Source organism: Salminus brasiliensis, chromosome 8, assembly GCF_030463535.1.
Source record: "Salminus brasiliensis chromosome 8, fSalBra1.hap2, whole genome shotgun sequence".
NCBI lineage: Eukaryota > Metazoa > Chordata > Actinopteri > Characiformes > Bryconidae > Salminus > Salminus brasiliensis.
Window position 1 is genome coordinate 18,115,655 of NC_132885.1, and position 20,612 is coordinate 18,136,266.

Consider the following 20,612-nt stretch of genomic DNA (forward strand, 5'->3'; position numbering starts at 1 on the left):
TTTCATTTTTACCTGGTACTAATGTTATGGCTGATCTATGTAACTTATTATGTAACCAACTACATAATACCCATTAACTACTTAATAAGCTTTAGTTATAAAGGTCTGAGTTTATTTACTTGTAAATCTATGACACATGGCATTGGAGGGTTTTAATGCCTGAATAAACTCATGCCACTGCTGTGGGTACCATGTGCTGTATCTAGGGCAAGACTAGATGTGTGTGATAGGAGAAGGGCATAGAGGCCAATTTTGCGAGATAGTGCTAAGCTACGTGACACAAGGCACTGTAGCACCACACAGTTGATGTTTGCCAATGAGTTGTGCACCTTACAGAAGCAGCTGCCACAGTCAAATAACGATTGCACTCCAGCATCTGGAGAAATAAAGGCTGTTTTGAACTTGCAATTTGGACTTACGCAGTAAGAGGGCACGGAACAAAGAGCACTGATAACAAACAAACTGGCTATGTGTCAGAGAACCTTACACCAACAGAGGGAAGGTGGGCTAGGTTAGACTTTTCTGCCCTCATTTCTGTAACAGATGTTATCAGGCACAAGCCCCGTGGTGCTGATCTGAAATGTTTTGGAGTGATGTCATGACTAGTCCAAGAAGCTGACACCACTGCCTTTGGGTACCTCACCCTTACCAATCCCATACATGGACTTAAAAAGGGGACAGGGACGCAATGTACCCTACATGACCCTCTTCTCTTCTAAAACATACAACAGCATCTACTATAACCACTTACAAATAAAGGTGCTTAAAGTAAGTGTTCTCAATTTAAAGGTTCTTCACACTCACACATCTAGGAAACATGGTTTTTAATGGAACCAAAAGTGGTACTTCTATGGCACTGTTTAAAGAACCCTTTGTAGCACTTTTTAAAAAAAAAGTGTAGGTAATGTTTAGATAAAGACTACCCCTTTCCTCCTAGTTTAAACCTTTATAAGGTTTCTAAGTGCTTGTTTACGTTTTTTAAAGAAAGTTCTCTAATCAGTAATGAACATTTAGGCAATGTGGAGGCTCTTTAACATTTAACGATGTTCCCATAAGTGGTTCTTCTCTGGCATCACTCTAGACCCCATTTAGGCACCTTCATTTTTTTAAAGAGTGCAAGTCATCCATTTGTTTTCAGACACAGTCCACATTATACCTCTGAGAGAGTATCCTCTGAAAGGGTAAGGGGTTGAAGGGTATTAAATGAGGTGATATTCAGGTCACTGTGATTGGCACGGCTATACAGGGTTATTGTAGGGCTTCACTGTGTCAGTGTCCATCTGTGGCTCTGTCAGCACTGCGGGGAGCAGGTGCATATGGGACTCGTCAACAGCCTGCTAGCATGCGCATGCAGGTCTGTGTTCGTGTGCATCAGTGACTGTGTGCGCGCACTCGGGTTTGCGCATTTGTCCGAGGACAGAAAAGATGGAGAGGCGCTGTCTTCCTTCTATCTTTAAGATTGGCCAGGTGTCACTCAGCACGGCCATTCATTATGGCGGTAACCTGGTCCGAACCTGGCAGCCAAACACTTCCTGTCACTGATACTTCCCCTGACCTTCAGCCTGTGCCAGTACTATACCCCCGCCCACTCCCAAACACACAGACACACACACATACAAAGAGACAGACTCTAGAGTAAGCATTCTTATCACACTGACCGGTTATTCCCTAATAGCTGGCTATTCTCTTAAGCTTCCATAAGTAGGAGTGCATTGATACTGAAATTCTGGAAAATCAACATTCTGTTTTGGCCAGCAGATTTTTTTTTGTATTTAAAACAATTTCACACTATCCTCATTGCAGAGTGTAGAAGGCAGGTTGTAGATGTATGACTATATATGCCTTACAGGTATTGATTCTACAGCAAGGTTTGTGTGTGTGTGTGTCTGTATGTGTATCATGTTATTGTTATAGCAGTGGAATCTCTGCCTGGACACAAAATTGAATCCTGGTCCCACATGCATAATACAGTGATGTTATCCACTGTGCTATCCATAATAACAGAAATTTGAAAATAATAGAAAAGCCAACCACCACTCATAGTACCAATTAAGGCTGTGTATCGGAAAGAACCTGGTGATACGATATGTATCATGATACAGTGGAAATAATCAATATATTCAGATACTGTAGACATGGTAACATGATTTAAAAAAAACATGGAAAACATTTGCAGTATATAAACACACCATCATATGAATAAAAACTGAATATAAAAAGGTGACTTTATGCAGTCAGAACAGTGGAATCTTAAGTAAGACTATAACACTGCTACATGCTGTCAGGTTTTAAAAACACCACAAAATGTACCACTGTGTGCCCCCAGTCGTTGCATGGAAACTATGAATTAAAAATCAATACTGCCTTTTCCCTTAGTCCACTTTATCTGCAAATAACACGTCAGCCATCAAAAATTTGCCCTCCTAGCAATAACCTTAGCACACAACAGCTCCTGAACTGTAGAGTACGTCTCGACCAAACAACAACCACCACTGAACTCATCTGAAATCCGATAAATGAGGGGAAAGAGTGAGTGTGACACTGGAGATGTGAGGCGACGTGATACCAAGCCAGTGAGAACACGATGCCAGAAGCCTTCTTCTCCCAGTGACACTCCAGGGAGGGCAGGACAGGGCCACAGATAGCTTGTTGATGGCAGAAGAGGAAGGTTAGATTTCATCTCCCAGGTCTGGACTATCAGGCCCATGCAGGGCCAGTATATGGGGAGGTGTGTTTAATGGCTGCTGACGCTGTGTGTTTGCTCTCTCTAATTCCCCGAGACACATTCTTTCCAGGGGGGAAGGAGGAACTGGATAAAGCGGCAAACACTTTCCAGCAGGATCACCATGCCGTGTTAAGTCTGCATAGAAATGTCTCGGAAATCCGATTCACATGCGTGCCAAGCACAGCCCTACCTTATGAAGTAGGCTTGTTTACTTGCAGTCAGGGGCCACTGTTTCCACTAGTGGTAAAGCTGAGACTGTACAAAACTGCTATTTTTATTTCTTTATTTTTATTTGCCTGAAATCAAAAAAGGCTACGGAATGGAGCCAATAACTATAATCAATTAGGCTACCCTCAAACATGTAGCCCATGTGTTAAATGCTATGACAAACCTTACATGTGGCTGCTACAACTGGGCCAGTTTAGGCTCACAATACACTTGCTATTGCCTTACCTAACCTTTAAGTGCCTTGACTAGACTGTGTTTGGCCCAGAATCATCTGGGAAGCCAGAACAAACCAAGACAGGAATACATTACACTGAGTCTGAAACTGATTTAAACCGAATTTTTAAATTAATCAATATCATCATCAATCATAATTAATAATAATAATAATAATAATAATAATAATAATATTTGTCATGACAATTAAGGGCGTCATTCATCTCCTGTGTCCAAAGCAACAAACAGGACCATGAAAAACAGACGTTCAGCTGCACTTTCTGTATTTTTCTGCCGGACAGCCAGAACACGACCTGCTGCTGTTTTTGCCCCAGCAGTTCTTTTATTTCCACAAATCGGTTATTAGATTAGGTCATTCAAAATTTAATCTCTCCACTGAAGTGAACATGAAACAGACGACCCTGAAGCTGGCGATAGTGGCCTAGTAACCACTAATGCCATGGCAACCCCAGCGGAGGGTGGCAGGAAAATGTTCCCTTTTGGGACGATGAGGCGGTGCAACATTGCTAATGATTACATCAGCGCGTGAGTCACCACACTGGTTTGCTCAGGTGTCAGTAGCTCCCGATGTGGAGCCATCTGTCCTCTCCTCATGGACTCCCAGCACCCTGTCCCTCTGCTCCAACACCACGCCATGCCGCAGCACCATAACTGCAAGCAGAGAGGAGAGGAGGGCCTCTGGTGCCCCCTAGGATTTGTGTGACAGCCTCAGAGTCTCTGGGAATTCACTGCACAAGAATATAGTTTCACTTCAAATTAAATCCTTTGGGTTCTATACATGAAAAATATCCTAATCATTGATGTATTATTGCTCATTTACATTGTAAAGCACATGTATCAGCAGTTCTTGCTAGACAGTATACACAAACAATCCTCATTGTATGTTCTCCCCCCAAACAACCAGTATACCAACATACTGGTAGCTTAAAGTCCATTGATGGACATGTGGGATACTCCCCCGCTGGATTATTTCAAGCTGTGATATAAAAAACAATTCTAAGACAAAGCCTGGTTTAATTTTATGTGTTTTTTTTTGCCTGGCTTGTGAGAACCAGCACTGGTGCCAAGCCATGCATAGACCCTCCTGGCACAGACAGCCTTCCCCCATCATGAGACTCAGTGTCCACAGACCAGCTATTGTCCACTAGGAGTCAGCGGCCTCACTGCCACCCATGCTTTCCAAACCAACCCACATCATCACCTGCAGATGGCCTGACACCCTCAATACACTACATTGTTTCTTAGGTTTCTCCTGCATTTTGCAATTAATACAAGACTGTTTTCGTTGTTTAACATCTAACATGGTGTTTTCCAGAATGACATTTCCTCATTTCTTTAAACAATGCTGAAAAGATAATAAGAAAATGATTACATAAACTTCTAGCCACTCATTTTGGTGCTAGTTTTGGTGCATGAGTATTGCTGGCATTCTAGTGTGTGTGGTGGATGCTGATGGCTGAGGTAAACAAAGCTGGGCCTCCAGTCAGTGGGAGGCTGAGTTGAGTTACATAATGGCACTGCAGTGTGTCGAATTCCTGAGAGTTTCTGTATTATTTTTATTATTTTTGTGCACCACCTTGCCTAATCCTTCCCGTGTCTGCTCCTGCCGATTCACAAACTCATTTCACCCATATCAGATGGCCTATTTCAGGTCTCTTGCCTATTTTTGGCCTCTCTAAATGTGTCCTGGGCTACCTGGCACTCTTCACAAAGATGAAACAGCGTGTTACCAACACACCTGGGATGAAGCAGATTAGAATAGAATTTGGACATTTTTCCAAAATGAAAGACACACTATTTATAGAGTGCTGGTCTATAAACGGAACAAAAATTAATCACTGTCTAAACAAAAGGGGGTACATGGGAACAGAGCAGATACTGTCAGAGACTGAACATTAGCATTTCCCCCGCTCTAACAACAATTTTAACCGTATGAAGGGGTTGGTCATTAGCTGATGAGTCAGATGTGGTTAAGTACAGAAAACTCTAAAATGTAAAGTGAAGGGCACTCCAGATTAAGGTAAAAGAAATGTTATGAGCATTGTGCAGTGTTTAACAGCAAGCTTATTGAGAAAAAATCTGTAATCACAAACTTATTAGGTATATGTGTACGTTTAACTGACATACAAAAAGAAGTGCGGTAATACAATGCAGAAAAATATAGGAAAAATATAAGATAATGCATAATATTCCTGTGGTACCCTCTATACTTGTAATTAACTGTAGTAATTTACAGGATTGCTTTAGAAATTATATGGAAATATCTGCCAATCACTGGTTTATTCAACAACTTTGCTAGATTCTCAAGACCACGCTGTAACAACGTATCCTAGTACATTAATAGTTTACCCATCTTATGGGAATTTTGCAGACTTTTGTCCCAGCCTTAAATACAGCAGTTCAGCCACACTTCAGATTACAGTTAAATGTGAACATCTCCTCTTTCTACTCCCTTTTTTAAATGTAGCGTTTTTGCTTGATTGTAACCTCAGTATGCACCCTAAACAAATACTGGAGGCCACAGAGCATCTTCAGCCATTTATCAACCTGATCAGAGAAGTTTGTTAAGACCTTTGTTAAAAGCTGCTGAAATGGCAGAAGACTGTAAGTCACAATGAATTGGTTAGCATCAATTTGATCTTTTCCCACAAAACTTGTGAACAAATGGCTCTCATAACATTACAATGAGTACGGTTGCTAAGCAACTGAGTGCAGGCCAGTTCTTTATTTTCTCCATGAGCTGGTAAAGACACTTTAAATCATGAAGCCCGGGTTTGGCAAGTTGTAATTTCATTAATGTAATGATGCTTACCTTAATGTTACATTTGATCAGTATGCCATTAAATGCCCATTAGATCTAATGGACATCTAATGATATCTTGTAAACTTACTAAAATAATTTGAAGACCAAGTAGCTACAGCCTTTGGGAAGATTCAAAAATATGTAAGATACTTATGTGAACTGGAAGTCGCTCTAGTCAATAAAACGCATATACGTGTAATCAAAATAATGCTACACTGAGGTGCATGTAGCACTGTAATAACTTTAATTATTAGACATGTCTATATGCTTAGAATCTATTTGAAAACAAGTATGAACCTTATGACAAAAACAAATATGGCAAATAATTCAGATTTTAAACCAGGAGCACATTAGGAACCCTCTCTCAGGATAATCATATACAGAATGCTCATTTATCTCATATATTTATTTATTTATAGTTCCAGATCCGTGGCTGTGGCTCTACAACTTACAAGTAATTCTTTTAAATGTTTGAGCTCAACTGGATGTCATGTGTATCTGTTTCATCTAGGTAGTGAGACAAGTGAAAAGTAGTGCTCACCACTCCAATGGAGAAGTAGTTGTTGACTATGCTGTAGGGCACAGGGTCCCCCTTTTCCTCCTTGTCATCTGGGATGATGTCGATGTTCCAGCGGTCCAAAACTACCTCAGTGCTGTGCTCAATATCCTTGAGGAACTTGAGAAGACTGCCTCCCTCGTAGCCTGGAGGTTAGAGCACAGGCATAATACACTACATGCAGGGTAAAAGATAAACACATGTACAGAACAGATTTGTTCGAATCAGGCTTTAAGTGCTAGTGTTGAACGGGCAAAGCACCTGTGAAACCCTGTGAAAGGTTTGCTTACTTTTTCTAGCCTGCACTGTGGATGTTTACTCAGTGTACCCGATACAAGACATGAACAGTGACTGTTTTGTATGTTTAGTTTAGTTATTTTGTGTTTGTCTAATATTGTGAATTAGATAATGATCAGACCACATTGTATTAGTAATAAATGCAGAAATCCAGGTTATTCAATAGGGTTTACTTACTTATTCCTGAAAATGTACGTCTGTGTTCACACAGAATGACAAAAGGGATACTCTGAAGTGGGAACTGTGGGTGAAAGTGTGAGTTATATTATACCATCGAGGATCTCGACCTTGGGCCATTTTGTCAGTGCTGTATGTATGATGTGAGAGGTGTTCGGTGCCGGAATGCCTCCCAACTCAATTACTTTATTAGAGCAGGGCACAGAGGCTGGGTGTTACTTTGCCGTGATGGAGGCGTTATCTCTTAATGAGGGCCATCACACTGTGAGTGAAGCAGTGATATTGACACTTTCCTGGCAGCCCTGTGTGCCTCTGCACACGTGTGATGACACCTAGAAGATCATTCTTCCTCTACAAACAGAGCACAGTAACATGAACATACACTCATTCACCTGAAACTACACATGTTCAGCAGAGGAAAGCAACTGGTAACACAGATTGTTAACACTAACAATAATTATTGAATATAAGCCTGTACTGGAGGTACAGTGCTTACTTCACTTGTAAATTTGACCAAGTCAATTTGTAGTCATAGGTAAAAATTGCATTCAGACAGCACTTCTCTGTAGCGTGTTCCAGAAAAACCCTCTCCCATACACACGCAAATCGATCAATAACCATACACACTCACACAGGAAACACAAATATGATGTAATAGGTTAATTAACCTGCAACCTCCACAAGGACACAGCTCTCTAGCAAGCATACGTAAATTCACTGATGCATAATAATCCACAATAACCTAATGGAACCAACACTGTGTACCATGTGTGCAAAAATTATATAACATACAATGCCTTGTTTAGTGAGACATACTGTAACTGCAGTGATTCTTTCCTCAGTCTACTCACATACATCCCTAATCATAAACAAATTTATACTTTTTAATTGGCGAGTAAAGAACTCTTAAAACACAGCAACACTAAAACAAACACTAAAACAATTTCTTACTTAACCTTAACAAGTCAAGTCAAGTAAAGATTATTTGTATAGCGCTACAACTGTTGTTGTCACAAAGCAGTTGTACATAATCAGTAATTAGTAAAAAGACAGAAAAAAAGAAAAATAAATAAAATAAAAAGACATGAAGACATGAGCAAGCCAACGGCGACAGTGGCAAGGAAAAACTCCCTCAGAGCTGGAGGAAGAAGACTCACAAGGGGGCCCCATCTTCCTCTGGTCAGAATTATTTATAAATTATTGATAAAAGTTACCAAACCATCTACTGCTCTGATCATAATCATAATATAATAATCATGGTGTAGTATAACTTAATGTAGTCATGGCAGTGATGCTGTTTTAACAGTGTTGGTTGTTTGAATGTAGTTGAGAGGACGAAGCTTTTGCTGTTTTTTGTTAAATAGATTTATTTGTTTTTGTTTGTTGGCACTCTGTAAATATATCAGTCCACCTTATTCACTTGTGACCTAGAAACCGGCAGGAAGTCACTGAAAAGTAAACCTGTCAAAGAGCAAATGTACAATGAACTACTACCGTGTTCTAACAATGTGAGCAACGGCAAAGCCAAACACACCGGCAGAGCTGCTTTTCGTGGAACGACTTCTATCTGTGTTTGAAGAATTGTGCTGATGTTCCACCTCAACAAAAATACATAAGAATTCTTAAGTCTTTCATAAGAATGTGGTTAAGCTCAGCAAACATGGACAAGGACTGCAATCTGCAATGTGAAGAACCAAGAGCTGTATGACCCTCAGTGCTTAAATGCAGCAGTGTAAATAAACACTCTCATTAATCAGTTTGTCAAATATCAGGATTATAATAACTATTGAAATATTACAGTACTCACAATAGTTTTGAGCTGTACTTTACTTTTTGGGCGCCATCAGCTGAAAATGTCACTTTCCTCAATAACGTAAATTTTATGCAATGAAATTATGTGTGTAACAAAGCCCTAAGACTTTTATAAACCTTATTACCTACTAAGTTATTTTGAGCTCTGCTAATTAACACAAGTTTAGGAAGTATGTAAAAGCCTATACTGATTCAGAATATCAGTGTTGTCAAACAAAAACCTTGTATCTCAATTTGTAAGACTTTGTTTAAGTCGTTGAAACTTTGGCTAGTTTGAATCAGATAACACTACCTTCCAGTGAACTTCCACACCATGTGGGAGACTGGGGTTCGTTTCCTGGTCTGGGTGACTATGCTGCGCCACACCAACAAGAGTCCCTGGGCAGGACTTGTAACATTACATTGGCTCACCTCTGTAATACGAGTAACCTTGCATGTCGCTCTGGATAAGAGTGTTAGATAAATGCTGGAAATGTAAACTTTCATGATTAATGGACCAATAGAAATGCTCCAAAATGACTTTTATTATTTCACTGAAGAATAAAATATTACACAATGACTTTCATTTAAAATTAAAAGTTGTCATTTTGGAGATATGAGGCTTTTGAATGACAGTGACAATATGTTCCACAGTAAGCATTACTGCAGAATGTATTCATCAATAATTCATATCTCATTGTGAGCAGTGTAAAAGGGTGTTTTTACAGTTACACAAGGTACACATTTTAAGCTAAACAAAGTTCTCCATGCACAAATTTCATATCACAACCACACTACACAACTACACCAACCACCACTGAAGATGGGCAAAAATAGGAGTTCTCTCACCTCCACCCCAGCGGAGGCAGCGTGCCAGGTCATTCCCAGTGCCCAGCGGCAGGATGGCAACAGGAGGGTGGCGGGCAAAATTAGCCTTATCTGAAGAGAACACAGAAGAGAGAATTTATTCAACAAACAGTTTAACAAAAGCCTTCTGACTGTGTACAACTGTGAGATGATTTTGCTTAGCTGGTTTAAAATAATGGCTGTGTTGCCGTCAGTGGCGCTAAATGAAAATCATTTTATTATTTATAGGTCAAATTAATCATGAAAACAAGAAATATTCTGGAAATCTACTTGTGAGTAGATACTGAATACTGTGTATTCTTTTGCCAAAAGACACTAGACACAAGTGTCTTTATCTCTCATAATTAGTTCAGAAGCTGAGTGTCTCATCTGCTTAAGGGAGCCAGTAGGATTAACAGTATTTTGCATCTCTTTGTTGACAGTCCCCATGTGGCTCGCAACATAAGGTCTGTTGGGATCTTGTATTTGGGACCTTGCCCTGTTTCGCATGGTGGGATTTACTGCCTAACAAGAGGGGCTCTCTGACTAATCATCCTCAGCAACAGCTATTTTCTACTGCCTGTCAAATTCATGTGGGTGAGGAGACCTGATCTAGGAACAGATTGAATAAACTAATCATCGGATTTTACCATTAAAGGCAAAACCGAAAGGCTGCTCCCAAATAAGCATCCAAAAAAAAAAAAAAAAGAAAGAAAAAAAAAGCTTTTTCCCTCTGCTTCCACTAATGGACCCTCATTGGCTCTCATGGGGGTAAGAGCTCAACAGCACTGATTCAGGATCAGGTGTCTCTTCCCTCCACTATGCACATTTCTAGCTATTAGGTTATAAGTCCAAACTGACTCTAAATCAGCACTTAAAAGCACTATCTACCACCACCCACACAGACTTCACTCCAGCGCTTATCCATTAACATCAGCATGGTTGTCAGCAGGGAAAGAGGCAGCCCATTATCTCCCCACCGTTATCTTCCATTCACTCATATGAAAGAGGTCACAGATGAGCGTGCACGCTTCCTAGACATGATAATTTATGAACAATAGCCTTTTAGAGGCCCATTAAATGTTTGCATTGTTTCAAACAGGAGTAAAATTCTTTACTGCAACATGCTACAATGAAGAATATAATTTTTGGTAATTGATTAGATTTTCAGTGTTTACATAATTAGCCATGGTCAAAACAGTCTTGATAAACAGTTTAATAGTTTAAAATTCAGAATATATCTTGTTCAAGTTAATTCATAGAGTACTATGTATTTGATATCAATGTGAAAATGTATGCAACACAATAATCAGATCCTTGGATATAAATTATACAAACTTACCAATGCAATCCAAAATCCAACCTACTGTTCCATCTCCTCCACAAGCCAAAACTCGGAAGTCTGGCACATCGCGGAAGAAGTTTAGTCTGGTTGGTAGAGGAAAAAAGATGGGAAGTCAGACAGACGAAGTATAAAAGTTCCTAAAGGGTTCTTGGACTGGGCACAATGTTACAGAACCAACTTTAAAAGAAAGATACCTTGAATGTGCAAATACATACTATATGGACAAAAGTATTGGGACACCTCATCGTTTCTTCCGAAATCAGTGGTATTAAAAAAAAGAATTGATTCTGCTTTTGTTGAAGTAACTGTCTGTCCAGAGAAGACTTTCTAGATTATGGATCACTGCTGTAAGGATTTGATGGCATTCAGGGACAACAGCGTCAGTGAGGTCAGGATGTTGGATGATCACCACCCCACTGCAACCCCAACACCCCAACTCATCTCAAAAGTATTGGATGGAGCACCATCAAGCCCATGTTTGGAATTAGGGACTAGACATGTGTGTGCATTTGCACATCTGTGTCAGCAGTGGGTGCAACTTAAAGTAGCTGAATGCATTCATTAGAAGGGGTGTCTACAAACATTTGGTGTACAGTGTATCTGGAGTACATACAAACCCCACAAGTCTGTTTTGCTATTTTACTGCCCATTTTCTGAGAGGTAAAACTGCAGAAGACAGAAATGTAAGCATTAAAAAAATAGGCTAGCTATATGCTACTTTGGCTGTTTATCTTATGTCAACAGCTAATTACAAAATTTTATTATTTAACTTTAGTTACTTTCTTACTTTCTGCAACATGTTAATGATATTAGTTTGTCAGTTGAATGTCTGACCAGCTGTGGTTATTGCTGTGTAACAGGACTGTTCCTTGCGGGTCTTGTTAGCACTGGCTATCAATCTGTTGTGAAGGACACAGAAACCTGGAGGAATAATCTGCACCAAGCTTTTTTCCACCAGTTTATGCTCTCCTGTAGTTAGGTTCTTTTTACCGCGTTTGATTTTTCTTAGTGGAGTTGAACAAGATTAACGTTCACCACTGCTAATACTAACTGGCACCTTTATTTTTAAGAGTTTAGAAACCACTTGGTGTTTAGAGGCTTACACTGCAGTTTTAGAGCTCCAGGGAGGCTCCTCCTCATGTCCAGTACATATACACAGCAGGGAGCTGCTGCAGCGCTGGATGTAATACATTAGCAAAACAGCCACAAGACGCTGTAAAATATTAATTCTGCATAGGCTCTGACAAATCACAGCGTTTTATACACATGGGATTTAGGAGAAATAGAGGATTGCCTGGAAAAATCTGGATAAATGTGGTCCTGTGGGACAACACAAACAAACAGCATTCCTCTAACTGTTCATCAACTGTTCTTCTTGATTTGTTTGGAGTCACACAGAGTTGTTGATGAGCAAAATGGAAACTGGGCTGCCGTTTTAACAGCATGTTACAGGTTCACCACATTCCACAGACACTCAACCAAGCATGACATCTGCCACTCTGCAAACATGTGCAAGCAGACACATGTACATCTGATGATTTGAGCTGGAAGAGTGTTATTCTCTTGGTAAATGTTTTGCTTGGTGTCTGCTGTTATTACTAAAAAGGGAACCTTCCAAAAACACACCTTTAAGACAATGGTACAAAGACTCACATTTTTAGGTCTGCATTTCAGTTTGGTCAACAATACAATTTACATCACACCAACATAAAGACACTAGCTGCTGAAATCGCTTTTACATTTTAATTGGGTGTCCTTCCCCTCAAACGATCCCTAGTTTACTGTTTATTTTCATCTGTAGGTTAGAATGTCCCCATATCACATTGTCACCAGACTGGGAGGCTTTTGACAACGGGACGCTGAGCAATAGCTAGGATTTGAATAAGTGATATCCTCACATTTTATAAGCAGGCAGTTAGACCGCTGTGCCACCCTAGAGCTGTTTAATTATGCTACATAGTAAATCTACCTTTCTGTACTTTCTGGGAAACAGGCATGTACATGATTTCACAACTCTAGAGGGCCACAACCAGCTAACCGCCTGCTTGTCAGGAGACAGGAGATCAAAAGTTTGAATCCCATTAGCACCACAGCCTTCCATGGTCAGGAATCTGAGAACAGGAAGATCATATGTGATAGGGAGAGTATAAACACACAGACGGAAATACACAGTAAAGAAACTGATGGGAAGTGAACACAGACAAAATCTTTAGCAACTCATCTAAACTAAGTTGAGTTAACCACCTGCTAAGTTGGGTTTACCCCCAAAAAACTGTAATCAGTTACGTTAGCATTTTGGGTTGGTCTGCTTTATTTTTGCACAGTTCAGGGATGCAACTGCTGCATTCTAGTTCTTCCTAATATAAAACAAGTGGTGTTATATGACAATATATAAGACTTTTATAGACTTTTTAGTCATATAAAAAATAGGAAACAGTGCAAAAGCCTTGGTACGTTGGCCCTCAGTGTCAAATGAAAAGGTCTACAGCTTCTGATAGGTCTGAAATACTGAATTGTTTCTGAGTAGTATCTCTCTATTACTTTCATTCTCACTTCTCTGTGAAATCATGAGAGATTATGATGTCATTCACATAATTTCCAACATACAGTTATATGCTATCACTACCACTACTACAATAGAGCCTAATTCACAAAAAATAAAATTCAGCATGGGAAGATTTCATAACATACATCAATTTAGTGGCAATTTTAATCAGAATTAATTCTTAATTCACTGGTTTCTGTCCCTAAAAGATGAAACGAGATATGTCACACACAGTCGCCCAACTCCACATGTCTCACTCTCTGAATAACCTCTTCAAAATGAGCGCAGCTCTGGTCGTGACTGGGGATGCATGCGGGGGGGGGGGGGGGGGTGCCTCTAGGACAGAATAGGTTGACTGCTCTCCTGTGTAAGGACTATACATTTTGTTTTCATTTTTTCCTGAATTGAATGCTCTGTTGCACAACTCACCTAGAGGTACAGAATGTACTGCATGTGTGACTGAGTATTCATATGTGTGTGTATGTGTGTGTGTGCGCGGGTGTATGTGAGTACGCAGAGGCTTGACTCAGTGGATATGACAGAAGACTGAAATCAGACAGCATCATGCTTGCCACTATTTGCTCATCTGAGCCATATGTACAAAATTATGATTGACAGGACCACAATCCCGTGCTCAAGTTGTCCCTTACAATCATTGTAAAGTTAAGACACAAAAGTGCTGTTAGACTGCCTGAACAGTCATTCTAATCACAGTATGAAAAGTGAAATACATGTTTTATTAAGCAACATTATGTAGCAATTTTACATAACAATAACAGCTTCAGTATCACGTTGATGCTCTACTGACTTGAAGGCCGCACAAGACTCTTACGATAACTGCATAACACTGCATAACCCATCAGGTTGCAATGGTTTTTGCAAAAGATTTTCACGGTATCATAACCCTCTCCGAAAATATCATGGTTTTACAGTATTTCACAGTTCTTCCTCTTGTTATTGTTGCATATTATAATAAATATACGTATACATTGTTCATTGTTCACATTTACTTTAGTTTAAGCTTGAAACAATTAATTATTGAACATATATGTAAAAAATTCCCCTTTGAAAATAAACAAATAAGAAAGCTGCACATGAGGAGGAGCTACTTTGAACTAATTTCTGAATTAATCTGAATTCATTAAAATTTAATTAATCTGCTGATTATTTTCTCTATTTATTGATTGAATTCTCTGTTTGGTTGCAATTCTTTTCAATATCATTGATAAGCACATCTTTACTATTGTTAGGCACATCTATATGTTTACAATATTCATACCATAGTATACCTAAAAGCTTGTCAATAAATGCATGTGTTGAACTGTCCATTAGGTAGTACGCTGTAGGGGGAGCCAAGTCTAAAAAATACCTTGCCTTATACTGGTAAGTTCTTCACCCCCCACCATCCCCTTGAATGTTTCATACAATGTAACCAAGGTCTACAATCTACAAATGTTCAAATTAATAATAAAGTATCTAGCGAAATCCAGCAGTGTCAGTGTTAGGATTAGGACCAGGGTAAGGGTTTCATTTAGTCTTTGAATGTAAATTAAAGGAAAAAGGTAAAGGTAAAGGTGTGCTTATTTGTCACTGTACTATGTACAGCTAAATGTGTCCTCCACATTTTACCCATCTGTGATAATGAACACAAACACACACCTAGTGAACTAGACACAGTGAGCACACACACACCCAGAGCGGTGGGCAGCCAACTCCAGCGTCCGAGCAAAGAGGGTGAAGGGCCTTACTCAAGGACCCAACAGTGGCAGCTTGCCAAGCCCAGTTATCGAACCCACAACCCTATCATGAATAGCCCGGAGCCCGGTTTAAGGTTGGGGGGGTCAATTTAATGTAATAGATATTCATAATTATAGGCTTGTTGGTTACTGTACATGTCTTTTTGTTGACTTACCCCACTGTAGGTCCTCCACGTTCCAGACTGTATACCTGTCTCGGGTTAAGCAGGTACTGGAACTTCCGCAGCACCCTAATAGACATAATACAGAAGCGTGACTGATAGTGACGAAGGAAAGCTTTGGTGATAAAACAACAGCAGCTACATAAAAGTAAGAGAAGGGAGATTAAAAAGGAGCAATGGGAAAGTCTTTGACACTCCACACACACGCACACTCATTGTTTAGACAGCTTTCAGTAACCTTGACAAATAGGTACTGTATGAAACGATAACTGAAAGCTTCCGCTGCCTCATGCTTTATAACAGTGGTGGAAACAGGATGGAGGGACAAGAGAGAGAGATAGGGAGAAAGAGAAAGAAAAACAGAGAGAGAGCGAGAGAGAGAGAGAGAGAGAGAGAGAAAGAGAGAGAGAGAGAGAGAGAGAGAGAGAGAGAGCGCAAGAGAGAGGCAGAGAGACAGAGTCTTGAAAGTCTGAAACAGAGAAAGCTTTTAGTGTGGTGCATTACTCATTATGTGGGGGGGGGGGGGGGGGTAATTTGAGCACTTATAACCACTGAAAACACCATTCATTCAGCATCCAAAGAACATAAGGGCAAAGTCAAGAGTCTAAAACTACCAATCAGGCTTTCAATGTACTGAACAGGTTAAAGGAAGTGGAAAAATACATGACCACTTCATTTCCTTATTTGCATCAAAGGAACAGTCCGAACAGTGTTCCTTTTTTGGATCTGGAGCAGTTAACACGTCTTTGTGTGAGCTAAAGTCTAATAATAGGGAATAATCGGGCCATTATTGGTATTTAAAAGCGTGTTGCTATGGTGACGCTACTGCTGGATCCCAAACTGGTCCCCTGGCGCAGTGAGGATGTATGGTGGGCGGTCAGAGCTGCAACAACACCTACATTCATCCTTCTTAAAGAGCGGTGCTGCCTCCTGTTTGCTTTGATGGTATTTAGGACAGTGCTGACAAGCAGGAATAACAGGAGGACACTGCTAGACATGAAAAAAAGGATGAATGCTGACCACCAACGACTGGTTTTGAAGACGAGAAAGAAAACGCTCAGGGATTGATGAAATGCATTGTACGAAGCATCCTGCAACACAGCACTATACATGGTGTTTAGATAATACTAGTTTAGACGGCGTATATTTAAGGTAAAATGGCAGGAATGTGAATAAAGCTCCACACAGTGAGATTTGGACATTTGTGTGATGGACCACAGAATATTGGACATAAGAGTAAAACGGAAGAGGTGCCCACCTTTCACCCTGTCGACCACCGCTCTTGGGGTTAACCAGCACCAGAAGAGGATGTGTCCCAGGGAGAGGGGTGATCTGAATATGGAGACAATATTATGGAGATACTACAGAACACACATTGTAAAACTAGTACTCAGTTAGAGTTATAGATTTTGACACTTTTCGTTCTTACCCTAAATGTAATTAACCTGTTAGCACTTCCGTATTACTCCCTAACTACAGGGACTTTTGTAGAAACTATCCTATTCTCTGGTAATAGAAGTTTGTAATAACACTTTTAGCCGGCAGACCATAAGCTTTTTAAGGGGTTAATTAGCCAAAGATTGTTTGGTGTATGAAATAGTTTTTTACATTCATTTCTGCTGTTCAGATAGTGACACTAACTTTAAGGTGGATGCTAAGCCCAATGTAGGAGCAAGTTTAGCGACACTGAGTTTGACTCAATGTTCCTGGAAACACTAGAAAACACTTTAACACTTTGTGATCTCAGGTATAAGACGTTATCATCTAAGTGTGTGTAACTTGTGCCTCAATTAGCTGGAACATGGTCTACGATGTGGTGTTTAGCATGCCAACTAACTTATCTAAGCCTAAATAGCCAGCCACGTGTCCAAACACTTTCTATAACTCCCAACAAAAGTTGCTCGACTTTGCTCTCTGAGACATGAGTAGCTCAGCAGTAAGTCAACAGAACAGCTGCACGAGGCTGTCTGATACTCTGTGGAGCTGTAGCCAAACTAGCTAAGCAAAGGCTAGCGTAGAGAGTGGGCTACAGATCTAAAACCACAGGGGAAAAAACAGCAGTCTTTTCAACAGCAGTTGCTCAATCATTAGTCACCAGTCGCTCAAGTCATTATCGTCTGAAGATTTATAAGTGGGCTTCACAAATGTCCAAGATTACTGGACAGCAGTTTGAGGCAAGTGTGTGGTGATTTATGTGACCATACATCACTTGTGTGATGCTGCTTCTGAGAGAGAAATCAAATATCCCCTTATTCAAGACTGCATTACAATGGCTGACCTGCAGTGCTTGGCCATCTCCGGTGAACTTGAAGCACTGACTGGAGTCATCAGGACTGGTGCTGGGGGACGACTCGCTTTCACCCCTTTTTACTACAGAGTGACGATCCTGACCAACAGTAGAGACAGAGCATTACAGACTGTTAAGTAGTCCAAACACAGTCCACAGAGCACACAGTGAGTATTTATTATTATTATTATTATTATTATTATTAATAATAATAATAATAATAATAATAACTTTCTTTTCAATTACTATCTTTACAAAGTGCTTTTTCCAACTGGGAGCTCCAGGCCCTTTATAAACAAGTGTAAAGTACATTTAAATAACAGCATTAAAAGTACATTATATGGACAAAAGTATTGGGACACTTGTTGTTTCTTCTGAAATCAAGGTTATTAAAACATGTTTATCCTTTTTAGCTTTTGTTGGAGTAACTGTCTCTATCATCCAGGGAAGACTTTCTACTAGATTACCTAGTAGAGGAATTTGATTGCATTCAGTGACATGAGTGTTAGTGAAGTCAGGTCATTGGATGATCATCACCCTCCCCCCACCTCATCCCCAATTCCCCTCAATGTTGGGGTGGGCTTTTCCCCCTCTAGACCTCATCTGGCATTGGGACATGGTGCCAGTAGGTTCATGCTTATCTGCTACAGAGAGTCCTATTCTATTGACAGTACTTCTCTACAGGGACTACACCAGCTGTGTGTGTGCATCTGCACATCTCTGTCAGCAACGGGTGCAACTTAAAGTAGCTGAATGTATTCATTACAAGGGGCGTCTACAAACATTTGGACATAGTGTGTATAGAATCTAGTTAGCAGGTAAAAGATTAGTTAAGGAGATGTTACTTAAAAGGTGGAACTACAGTTCATAGCACTGAAAGGTCACAGCAATGCAGAATTAAAAAAAAAGAGAACCCAGCAGCCAATCCCAACCAATTTAAACACTACACCCATCTGTGTTGTGGCCCTCCACCCTCCCTGTAATACACAAGGTCGAAAGTTGATGTGAAAGAAGACTGAACTGACCAGTACGACTGGGCAGATGTACGAAGGAAGGAGGGTGTGGTCCTTCAGTGATCCACCATCACACTCTGCCTTCACATTAGATGCACACTTGTTATGGACCTGCAGATGAGATCAGACATCAGGAGTGAAGTGAGATTCACCAGTGGCCTCATCTACAGCAGCCTGCCTGCTCTTTCCCTGACTCATACAGAAACACAATACAAGCATAAAAAAAAGACTCAATCTGAATTTGTGGGTGTCACCTTGCAGGCATTGTGTGTGTGAGAGAGGAGAATTGATGGGATAATATTTCAGCTTTGACACAGACATCCCAGAGCAGCCATTACTCATAGCCATTAAGGGAGGAATAGCTGTAAGCACAGAATACAAGGCCCTGTCTCCGTCACCACCACCACCATTAAGCAGGATAGTGCAAAGTAGAGGAAGTAACACCACCCAGAGGAAGAAGTACATATTACAGCAGCTTGATTCTAATCAGACATAGCAGTTAATCTACAAAGCAAAACACATCTTGAAATCAACAAATTTCCTCTCACAGATGAGAACTTTCATTCAGTTCATTATTCAGTATTTTTGCTGTAATAGACACAACACTACACTGAAGGCAATTACCATATAGAAATATAGGTAACATCCTGCTCCAGTTAACATAATTACTGATCATACTAATCAATTATTTATCAGTGCAGAATTCATTTTCTGTAGGGTCTTGGAAGTTCACTGTCATATTTAGAGGTGAATTAGACATAACAGTTTGTGTAATCCACTGCTTGACCACTAGAGGGAGATGTTCACTCACAGTAATTTGACACCAAACACAATGGAGTCCAGTAAGGCCCTGGTAGTACTTGATACTGCGGTGACATCGGTCACACTTGGTTGGTGAGTTGCCCTCAATCCATACATGCTGCATAGCCTGAAAAGAGGAAGTGGAGACTATTAAACACTTCATAGAATACAATTCTGCAAAGCATGAGACTTGTATGATACGTCACAGAGGGATCCATACAGAGGCTTACTGTGACTGTTTGTCCTATGCTTTCTAAAGACAAAGATACTTATTTTTTACAAAACATTCATGTGGAAAACCCCAATTGAAACAATTTTTATGCATTTAAACATATGGACATTTGATCTTCATTTAAACAATATTAAGAGATTGAGGCAGTATAAATAAACCAATACAAGTAACGAAATGTTTAAAAACATTCATGAAATGCAATGAATAAAAATGCAATCTGTATTAGAAATTCTATTTAGAAATGCAAATTAGGACACTCTATGCCCAAATACTTATAATAACTTATAATAATATAAATTACTAACTAGTTAGATGTTCCGTCTAATGATCTACCAGGCTCTGGCATCAAGTGGGAGAAGTTTCTTCCCACTCCTCCATGCAAAAATCTTTCAGTTGTCTGAAGTTTCAGCTTTGTGGTTCTTGTGCTCAAATGATGTGTCTTGTTTACGTCAAACATGCCCTCTGTTAATGTATCAAAATAATTCCACTTTGGATTAATTTGTCCTAAGCACATTGTTCTAGATGTCCTGGTCTTGGTCTAGATGTTCTATGGTAGATGCTGTACTTGGAATTCAGCTGAGGTAAGAGCTGTCAATCCTGTGATGACATTTTAGGATTTTTTTGATACTTTTTTACACAATTTGTTTTCGGCTGTTGGGCTGAACTTGCTAGAATGGCCTGTTGCTGCACTTGTAAATTATTTTTCAGACAGTGGAACAACTGGTTTCTAAGACCTGAGATTTAAATCCTGTCCCAGACTCATGTGCATCTACAGCCTTCTTTCTGAAGGCCTCAGAAAGCTCTTTGGATCTCA

At 40.0% G+C, this 20,612-nt stretch overlaps 1 protein-coding gene across 3 annotated transcripts in view; it reads right to left on the minus strand.

The window, feature by feature from the left end:
• The window catches only part of dgkg (diacylglycerol kinase, gamma), a 96,024-nt gene that overhangs the window by 37,603 nt on the left and 37,809 nt on the right, over positions 1 to 20,612 (minus strand). For all 3 annotated transcript variants that reach the window (XM_072685916.1, XM_072685917.1, XM_072685915.1), the window contains 8 exons: positions 19,577 to 19,693; positions 18,778 to 18,876; positions 17,744 to 17,851; positions 16,724 to 16,797; positions 15,460 to 15,534; positions 11,000 to 11,085; positions 9,661 to 9,750; positions 6,532 to 6,692 (listed from right to left, as the gene is read on the minus strand). In XM_072685916.1, coding sequence (XP_072542017.1) covers positions 6,532 to 6,692; positions 9,661 to 9,750; positions 11,000 to 11,085; positions 15,460 to 15,534; positions 16,724 to 16,797; positions 17,744 to 17,851; positions 18,778 to 18,876; positions 19,577 to 19,693 — 810 coding nt within the window. The remainder of the gene's footprint in view (positions 1 to 6,531; positions 6,693 to 9,660; positions 9,751 to 10,999; positions 11,086 to 15,459; positions 15,535 to 16,723; positions 16,798 to 17,743; positions 17,852 to 18,777; positions 18,877 to 19,576; positions 19,694 to 20,612) is intronic.